Source organism: Solanum tuberosum, unplaced genomic scaffold, assembly GCF_000226075.1.
Source record: "Solanum tuberosum cultivar DM 1-3 516 R44 unplaced genomic scaffold, SolTub_3.0 scf00219, whole genome shotgun sequence".
NCBI classification, from domain to species: domain Eukaryota; kingdom Viridiplantae; phylum Streptophyta; class Magnoliopsida; order Solanales; family Solanaceae; genus Solanum; species Solanum tuberosum.
Window position 1 is genome coordinate 935,475 of NW_006239145.1, and position 10,822 is coordinate 946,296.

At 34.7% G+C, this 10,822-nt stretch overlaps 1 protein-coding gene across 2 annotated transcripts in view; it reads left to right on the forward strand.

The window, feature by feature from the left end:
- LOC102581667 (rhodanese-like domain-containing protein 7) overlaps window positions 1-7,733 on the forward strand; it is an 11,756-nt gene extending 4,023 nt beyond the window's left edge. For both annotated transcript variants that reach the window (XM_006356416.2, XM_015312894.1), the window contains 2 exons: window positions 6,442-6,726; window positions 7,206-7,733. In XM_006356416.2, the coding sequence (XP_006356478.1) occupies window positions 6,442-6,726; window positions 7,206-7,583 (663 nt within the window). In that variant the 3' untranslated portion in view covers window positions 7,584-7,733. The remainder of the gene's footprint in view (window positions 1-6,441; window positions 6,727-7,205) is intronic.
- Window positions 7,734-10,822: the final 3,089 nt, after the last annotated feature.

Sequence of the window (10,822 nt, forward strand, 5' to 3'; positions counted from 1 at the left end):
GTGTCTGTCCACTTCAACATGCTTTGTTCTATCATGTTGAACTGGATTATGAGCAATGCTTATGGCAGCCTTATTGTCACAATACAACTTCATTGGAAAACTCACAGGTCTTCTTAGTTCTTCCAAAAATCTCTTGAGCCACAATATTTCACAAATTCCGTGTGCCATGGATCGATACTCAGCCTCAGCACTACTTCGAGCCACCACATTTTGCTTCTTACTTCTCCATGTCACCAAATTTCCCCAAACAAATGTACAATATCCAGATGTAGACCTCCTATCAATAGATGAACCAGCCCAATCTGCATCCGTATAAGCCTCAAGACTTCTTTGCTCATTCTTCTTGAAGAACAACCCTTTCCCAGGTGAACTCTTTAGATACCTTAGGATTCGATACACAGCTTCTTGGTGTTCTTCTCGTGGAGAATGCATGAACTGACTGACTAGGCTCACAGCAAAGGAAATATCAGGTCTAGTATGTGACAAGTAAATCAACTTGCCTACCAATCTCTGATATTGCCCCTTATCAGTCAATTTTCCTTCCTTTACAAACTTCAGATTTGGATCAATTGGAGTTTCAATTGGTCTACAACCACTCATTCCAGTTTCTTTTAACAGATCAAGAACATACTTCCTTTGTGACACTATAATTCCTTTCTTCGATCGTGCAACCTCCATGCCATGAAAGTACTTTAGCGGGCCTAAGTCCTTTATCTCAAATTCTGAGGCAAGACGTTCCTTTAGATTTTTTATCTCAACCACATCATCTCCTGTGAGGATAATATCGTCAACATACACTATAAGAACGGTTGTTTTTCCTTCCAGTGAATGTCGAGTAAACATTGTGTGATCTGCTTGTCCCTGCACATACCCTTGCTTTTTCACAAATTGAGTAAACCTTTTGAACCAAGCCGTTGGAGATTGTTTTAGACCATAAAGAGATCTTCTAAGCCTGCATATCTTTGACTTGTACTTCCCTTCAAAACCTGGTGGGGGATCCATATAGACTTCTTCCTCTAGGTGCCCATTCAAGAAAGCATTCTTCACATCCAACTGCTGAGGAGACCAGTCGAGATTTACTGCAATTGTCAACAAAACTCTAATTGAGTTTAGCTTAGCTACTGGAGCAAACGTCTCGAGATAGTCAATGCCATATGTCTGCGTGAATCCCTTAGCTACTAGGCGGGCCTTATACCTTTCCAAGGATCCGTCTGATTTGAATTTGGTGGTGAACACCCATTTACAACCCACTGGTTTCTTTCCCTCGGGTAAATCCACCAACTCCCATGTCTCATTTTTTTTCAAGAGCTCGCAATTCCTCCAAAATAGCCTCCTTCCACTCGGGAACTTGTAGAGCATCCTGCACATTTGTTGGAATCTCCACACTAGAGAGTTGTGAAGTAAAGGCTGAATAACTAGGAGACAACTTTTTGTAGGACACAAACATAGAAGTAGGATATTTAGAAGTAAATCTAACACCTTTGCGTTTCGCAATAGGTAGATCTAGATCTAAGGAATTAGAAATAGAATCAGTTGGAAGAGTACCTTGAATTACAGTAAGGTCTTGTGGGACTGAATTTTGGCAATGTTGAGAATCTTCAATCTTTTTTTCTTGAGTTCGGTTCCTTCTCGAATACACCTGCATTTCTGTTTTTTGTTCTCTATTCCCATTTTTATTTTTGTCATTTGAAGGCGCTACAGGTTCAAGTTCAATTTCTGAGTTTTTATCATTTAAGTCACTTTGGTCTTTATCATCTCTTGGATCACATTTATTTATATCTTCTCCTACATCTCTCACATCAGTATTTATTGTAATATCAGGCTCCTCATTTGCTTGATATCTAGTTTCCTCAATATCACAAAAAAAAAAGAATCTTCACCTACATGATACTCCCCCTGAAGATGAGTAGTAAAATAGAGTTGCGACTCAAAGAAAGTTAGGTCCATTGTGACAATTATCTTCCTAGCATGTGGATCATAACACTTATATCCCTTTTGACTTGGGGCATATCCTACAAAAATACACTTCTTAGCCCGCGGTTCAAGTTTACTACGATTATGAACATGAACAAATGTTGTACAACCAAAAACTCTCAGAGGCAGATCTGTAGTTAACCTAGAACTAGGAAAACTTTCTTTGAAAACTTTAAAAGGCGTCTTAAATTCAAGAGGGCGAGATGGCATCCTATTAATAAGGTAAGTGGCAGTCAAGAGAGCCTCTCCCCAAAGGTGTTGTGGAACTTTACTAGTAAACATTAAAGCTCTCGTTACCTCTAAAAGGTGTCTATTCTTTCTTTCGGCGATACCATTTTGTTGAGGTGTATCTGGACAAGAGCTTTGGTGTACTACCCCAGTTTTTCTGAAAAAACTTCCTAATTGTTCATTAAAAAATTCACGGCCATTGTCACTCCGAAAAATCTTGATTTTCTCATTGAACTGTGTTTCCACCATGACATAGAAAGTTTCAAACACATTTTTAACCTCAGATTTGCCCTTCAATAAAAAAACCCAACTCAATCTAGTATGATCGTCAATAAAAGTTACAAACCACCGTTTCCCAAACATTGTTGAAATTCTAGACAGACCCCAAACATCACTATGAATCATTGCAAAGGTTTTGAAGCCTGATATCTTTGAGAAGGAAAAGAAGATCGGTGATGCTTAGCCATTTCATAAAATTCACATTGGAATAAGGATGGATTTTTATTTCTGAATAACTGAGGTAACAAATGTCTTAAATAATAAAAACTTGGATGTCCAAGCCTATAGTGCCAAAGCATGACTTTATTCAAAACAAAAGTAGAGTTCAAACAAATAGGATTCAGCTGTAGTGAGTTGTTCCCGTTGTCAAGAAAATAAAGACCTCCTGATTCTCTAGCACTGCCAATCATCTTCCCCGAAACCTTTTCCTGAAATTCACACAAATCGGAATCAAAAATAGCACGACAATTAAGAGAACGGGTTAATTTACTAACAGAAACTAGATTACAAGAGAGCTTTGGAACATGAAGAGTATCATGAAGTACAAGGGATGGTGATAGTTTAATAGTTCCTTTTCCAGCAATTGCAGAGAAGGAACCATCAGCTATCTTGATTTTACTGTTCCCTGCACAAGGAGTGCAAGTAGAGAAAAAATGGGAACTTCCAGTCATGTGGTCAGTCATGTGGTCACTGGCTCCTGAATCTATGATCCAAGAATCTATTTGGTTGGAATTGGTACTAAGAAAAGCAGACGATACAGTACCTGTTTCAGCAAAAGAACATGACGGATTAGAAGAATTTTGTGCATTTGCACGAAATTGTGGAGATTGAAGGAGTTTGTGCAGAATTTCCAATTGTTCCCTTGTAAATAGAGACGTTTCTGGAGAAGGTTGTTGCCCCTGATCAAAATAAGTTGTTTGGAGGGCCTGACCATTTTGAGATTGAAACCCACGATCATCAACTCCCTTTTTCTTCCAGTTTAGTGGTTTCCCATGAATCTTCCAACATGTTTCACGGGTGTGCCAATATTTTTTGCAATGATCACACCATGGCCTTTTGTTTTTGTCCTCTCCATTCTTCACTGTTACAAGAGCTGAAGAGTCTATAACAGGTTTTAGTTCAACATTTAAATCAGGTTTTAACATAACTTTCCTCCTAGTTTCCTCTCTCCTAACTTCAGAAAATGTTTCACGAAGTGAGGGCAGAGGATTTTTTCCTAGGATTCGCGACCTGACCTCATCAAACTCTCGGTTTAATCCTGCGAAAAAAAGGTACTCTCTCATTTTCTTCCTTTTTTTTCTCTTTCACACTATCCACAGAACACTCTCATTCATCATTGTAACACTGGTCTAACTCCACAAGGACACCATTTCATTATAATAAGTAGTGACTTCATTCTCACCCTGCTTAGCTTGCCATAGTTTAATTTTTAACTCAAAAATTTGAGAGGCATTTTCTACATCTGAATATGTCTCCCTAACGGCTTCCCACACATCCTTAGCAGTGGGCAAAAAGAGATAAGATTTACCTATGACTGGTTCCATGGAATTTATTAACCAAGCAATCACGAGTGAATTCTCTGATCTCTCCAACTCCCGGCTTCTTTGTCTCTCCGGTCAGATGTCCCAGCTTTCCACGGCCATCGATTGCAAGCTTTACGGACTGTGCCCATTCCAGATAGTTCTTCCCATTTAATCGATGAGAAGTTAACTGGAAGGGCGATACCATGAAAGTTTAGAAACTGGAAAAGTATCTTTTATTCATAGTGTTTCTACAGTATTTATAAGAGAACAAGTAAAGACCAAATAAACTAATCAATCCCTAATTCTTAGGAAATCCTTGAATCAAGGGATTTCCTCTAAACTATTTTCCTAGAATAATATATTCTAATCCCATATTCACAGGAGCAGATTCTAATCAAATCTGCCAGCTTTATTTGTGGAGCAGATTATAATCAAATCTGCCAGCTCAATGGTGGAGCAGATTATGACTAAATCTGCCTACTCATTCAACAATTTTCTTATCCATCATAGCAGAGGGTTGAACAATAGCAATACTTGTTCACTACAACAGAATAAAAGAACAAGGAGGGAAACAGCAATAAAATGTCTGAGGTGTTCTCAAGCACGGGAAAGGATTCCTCTCCAAAATATTGATATTCTCAATGGATCTCATGAAGGGTTGTGATTAGTTGGGGAAAATATCTCATTCGAGGTCGGAGGTGGAAGGAGAGTACACTTATGAGGACATAGCTGTTGTGGGGACACATTATTGAAAGATGAATTTAAGAGATTGTATAGAATTTCTTAAGAGGTTTACAGAGTGGAGAGACATTTTGGGACTTGAAAAATTTATAATCATGTAAATGAATAATTCATAATCATGCAATCAATTCTGTACCGGATCAAAAGGGTTGTCTGATTTATAGTTCTAGTCAGGCCTCTCTATAACAACATTTTATTATAGCTGCCAAGTTTTCTTGAAAGCTATTTTTGATGTTATATTTTACCTTTTTATAATAATGTTTTACCTATAACAACAGCTGCCATCATTATACCAATACTTTCTTATAAAATCAGCTCTATTTAAAGCCCTAATCAAATTTTGATTTTTCCTTTAATTAATGATGCTAATTTTGATTGACGGAAGAAAAGACCATCTTTTTGCTGAAAGTTTGGACGAATATTTTTACAAATTCAAGTGTTATTTTTCCACGAAGAGATTGGAATCTGCAGAACAAGGGACTGTTACAAATTTCTTCCATTAAATTTGAATTTTTAAAATTTTCAATTAATTTTAAATTGTGTATATGCTTTAGAGAGTTCAATTGTGTATAGGAAAAATACAAGTGGTTATGAATTTATTTATAATTTGTTATCTTTTTAAAATTTTTAATTACGCAAGCACAAATATCTTTTGAGGTTTTAAATTTAGCTATGAAGTTGCACGAAAAGGGCTGTGCATGAGATTTTGTAACTTATATAGGATTTTAGAACCGTTGTCTGTTCTTTCTTATGAAATGCCCAAAAACCACCAGAATGGAGTTTAATAGCAGAAGAATAATATGCTTAAATGAATAATTTTCTTTGCAGTTATATTTCAGTATTTTATGCATACATATATACACTTCTAATTGCTTCATTGGTTGTATTTCAAAATATATGAAGATTTCTCTGTATCTTGTACAAATAACTTTAGCATGCTGGTCCATCTAATGCCACAAGTGAACCCAGGTTCTCCTGGGTTGACTATTTGCATAAATAATTGGACATTGACTTTGAAAACCAACTCAAGCTTATTGGTGAACATGCTTGGTATCAGTGTTTAGGTTTATACATATTCAAGGTATTGCTATCCTGATATACAAATGAAGTTATCACATGCAAAGCTCAATATATGGTAAAATAGGGAAATTCTGGTTTTTAGAAGGAATGAGTTTGGGGATTGCCCATTCTTTATGGGATTTTACTTATTAGCAAGTATAGGAATTTGTTACCCGTTCCTGATACATTCATTGTTTTGGTTCTTTTGTTTGAAATATTCTTGTAAATCTACTTCTTAATGAAAATTGACTGCAAAAGACATGCTATCCCTCCCAAGGATGTAAATCTACTTCTTAATGAAAATTGACTGCAAAAGACATGCTATCCCTCCCAAGGACCAACTATAGAGGCAAATAAGTGGGCGTTTGGCCATGTTTCATTGAGAAATTTGAAGAAAATTGGAGTTGTGGTCACCATGAATACAAATTGGAGTTGTTTGTCTTTTTGCGAGTAATTTGGAGTGATGAAGGTGGAAACATCTTTTTGTTTGTCAAATTCCTGAAAATTCAGGAATAATTTCATGGTCAAATGCCTCCTAAACCTACTCAAGAAAACTATCTTGATTTTCTTTGATGACAGAAAACTACCTTGATTTTCAATTGTGATCCTTCACTAAATTTTAGTATTACTCAATTAGGTTGTGATCGATGTTCGCAATGATTATGAAATTAGAGTCGGGAAGTTCAAGGGGGCAGTTGATCCTTGTACCACAGCATTCCGGGATTTTCCATCATGGGTGGAGGATCGTTTTAAACTTGCTGATTCAGGAGACAAGTTCGAGTCATCTGGTTCTGTTGGAGCATCAGATAAGCTGACAAAGGAAAATGGAAACAAAAAGGTTCCCCAAGTTGCAATGTACTGTACAGGTGGTATTCGATGCGAGAAAGCTTCAAGTTTTCTCCTCGCCAAAGGCTTTGATGAGGTAAAAATTAAATCAAAATGGTTTATTCATAAAGTTTTTAAGGAAACTGCACAAGTATACGACTCATGCATTTCTCTCTAATCATTGCATTGTATGTAATATGTATAGTAGAATTTAAGCGATATATCCATGTGTTCTTTAGAACCACCAGCATCTCCAGGCCCCTCTCTCTGCGCTGGCAAACCAAATTAACTGAAGAGGTGAAAAGAGAACACATTGAACGTAGGTTGCATCTATTTTTGCTATGCAGTAACATGAAATCTCAGCCTATCAAAGACGAAAGAACTAGGGATATACACAAATATTTTCCAACAAGTTGGGAATTTTTAATCCACGTGTTGTAAGTTGCTCTTCTAGCAGATTCTTCAAAAACTTTAATGTGCAAACCAATGTTTCAAGAATTCTATGGTTATAACAAGGTGGTGTTTTAAATGCTCAGACGGTCTTGTTTAACAGTGCTTTTGGCCGATTCTTACCAGGTTTATCATCTAGAAGGTGGGATTTTAAGGTACCTGGAGGAAGTTCCCAAGACAGAGAGCCTTTGGGAGGGGGAGTGCTTTGTGTTTGACAAACGAGTTTCTGTTGAGCATGGCTTGGTACAGGGAACATTCAAACTTTGTTATGGATGCAAGAAACCAGTGAGCGATGCTGATATGGAATCCCCAGAATGGGAGTATGCCGTCTCTTGTCCGTACTGCTTTGCATCAAAATCTGAGGAAGAAAAGGAAAGGGCAAGAGCTCGACAAAGGCAGTTCGAGAAATGGGGTATCATTGGTGGTCCAGACAAGGGCCGCAGACCAGCAAAGACGGTGGATATCAATGTGAATTCTGCTACTCAGATGTCAAAATCGTTATAGTCATGCTGGCGGCCTAAGAATTGGACTTGTTTTGTACCATTTTTCTTTTGGAGAGTGAGATTTTCCATCTTCTGTAGGAACTAAAAGTAACATTTCTATGAATGGCAGTCACTGTTTTGAAAATAAATAAAGGTCACTTGTTTAATTGAAGTTTTGTACATGTTCAATAATTGTGCCGGTAATTGAGTGGCAATAATAAGTCTGGAAAGAATAGTAGGGGCAAATTTCATCAAATAGGTGGAAGAAGAGCATTTTAAAACTATATTGAATACTTTAATGATATTTTGGAAGAGCATTTTAAAACTAAATTTAATACTTTAATGACATTTTTGACCATTTTCTGTAAATCAAAAAGGGTTTATCCCTTGCAGGTGGACAGTAAGTTTTTATTTAACTATTTATAAAATTAAATTATTGTCAAATATAACAATACAAATTTAACATAATACATGAATAATCAAATGGTAGATAATTTAATATTCACCAATAGTAGGACCAAAATTGCATGCTTCAATTAATTAAATGTTTATTATGCTTAGTTCTCATTATTTTTTATTAAGACTTAAAGACGTTTGAATATTAAGATATGTATTGAGATGTAGATGTATAAATAGAAACACACATATCAACTGTTGAGATGTTGTATTAAAATTTGAATACTAAATAATTAAAATTTTATTTTTCTATCACCTTTTATGTATACAAAATTGTCTTTATTTTTTTAGTTGATAGATAAAAAGTTCAATAAAATACTAAATTAATCTAATACTCATATATTAATAAAATATTTTTTTTAAAATTATACGGTGATTGGTGGTGGTAATAGGCTGATATAGCTAGCGATTGTGAATACCGATTGAGGATAATGTCGGCTAGTGGCAGGATTTGGATAGTAGCTTATTACTGATGGTGATTTACAATAAAGATTGATGATGATATTGTTGGTGGCGATTGACGATAGTGATAGTTAATAGAATTGGTGAATAATGATAGTGTTATCGATATTTAATATGGTGACTTACGGTGGTGATTCGTGATTCTTATGGTAATAGTGGTTTGTGATGATGATTGTAAATCGTTGCTAGTGATAGTGACTGCAAGTTAATGGTTGTAAAAATTATAAACGTCCTATATTTTTCTCTTTTCGTCGGTCGATTCTTATTGTTGATTTTTTTTTCTTCTTTGAATTACATTATATGATCAAATACTAAAATATTTAACTACCATTTGTTTTCTTTTATTTGAGACTTTTAGCACAATGACTTATATTAAGTTGCAGAAGTTTCTGTATGTAAAAGAGTTCTAAACCTAAAAGAGTTTTATTCTTTATATCTAAAAGAGTCCTAAACCTAATCAATGTGAATCCTAAAACCTAAACAAAGAAAAAACATACTTTATAAAACAACTTTATAAAGAATAAATTTAACTTAAAATATTCACTCCAATAAGGACGACTTCGGCCATCAAAGATGGCAGTGAATACAGAACAACGGTCAATTCCTGATGATATTACCATCCAAATTTTCTCTTGGCTTCCTGTTACGTCTTTAATGCGTTATAGGTGCGTTTCAAAATTTTATAACACAATTGTTTTGGAACCAAATTTCGTGGATCTCCATTCATCCAATTATTGTAAGATCAATCGTGGCGATACCAAGTTGATTACATGCATAAACGGCGTTTGTTACTCTATAGAAAAGCATGATGAAGATGGAAAAGCCACCAAGTTTTATCAAATTGAGAATTTTAGTAAGTTATATAATCACATTAACATTAGTTATAATTATCGTCTTTATTTTGATTACGATAATGGTTTGTTTTGCATATGGGATATGCAAAATATTGCAATCTCCAATCCTTCTACCGGAGAAGTAAGATGTCTTCCCTACTTGAAATGTTTTGATGTTTCAGGTGAAAAGTTTATATGTTCAATAGGTTTTGAGCCCGAAGATAAAAAGTATAAAGTTGTTTTGACTATTAATAGTCAAGGTGGATTATCAAGAGCATGGGTTTTTACTTTAGGCATAGATACTTCTTGGAGGGAGATGATTAAATATAACGAATTTGTTTATGATATTTCTCCATGCAGTTTTGGAATTTGCATTAGTGGGATCATCTATCGATTTAGCCAATCTCCGGACTTTATAGTTGTGTTTGATGTTAAATCTGAAAATTTCACAAGTATCACAACGTCGATTGAATTTAGTAATGGTTTACATGAAAGTGGATATTATGAGGACTATATGCTAATAGATGCGAATGGAAAATTAGGAATTCTGAAATTTCCACCGTTTCGGCGTACGGAATACATCCATCTATGGATTTTTAAGGAAGAATGGGAACATCAATTATTTCAATTTCCTTTAGAATGGAAACATGAAGATATATACTTGAGTACCAAAAAGATTTGCAAGTATGGTGGTGAAGAAATTGTATTTGCAATAAACATGACATCAAGTGATGTTTTTGTTTATTTTTTTTATCATGTCAAGAATAAGAGTTGGAGATATCTTGAAGTACAAGAATTTCCTTACTGGGTTGAAAACATTTTTACTTATAGTGAAACCCTCTTTCCTTTGAAAAATATTGGCTTACCAACCATAATTTGAGCACAATTTGACTTATTCTTAATACTTGTCTAGATGATCATTTTGTAAGTTAAAGTATTCGATTGATATAATGGAGATAAGTTGAGGTGTGCATATTCAAAATTGAAGTATTTTAGTTATCGGTTGATGTCAAGTCAAGTTGGAATATTCATGTCAAGTATAATGTTTATCTAATTGCAATGTAGTCTCCAGAAGAATATGAAAGGACTTGCAACTAGCAATGGTGTCTTTTTAGCTTGATTTCTTTGTTTTTCCTTTTATTTTTGCATAATTTTTCTTGAGTATTCTGTTCCATTTTACTCATAGGTAAAAATTTATATTAGTGAAATTGCAACATTTTTTTTTTCATTTGACATGTTTGCAGGCCGGGTTGAGATTGGGGTCTAAAGCCAAATTTTATAGAGGGGTCGTAATATATATTTATTCATTTATTTTAATATAGAAAAATTGCCATAAATGTTTTTATTTTAAAATCTACTTTTCTAGCCTTTTTAGATGCGAAGTCATTAATTACTGTTTTATAATCAATTTATTTTAATAATTCCTTTTCAATTGATAATATAACTAATTTATTCAATCTCTCTTGAGACATTGTTGATCTTAGATAAGATTTTATCAATTTTAATTTTG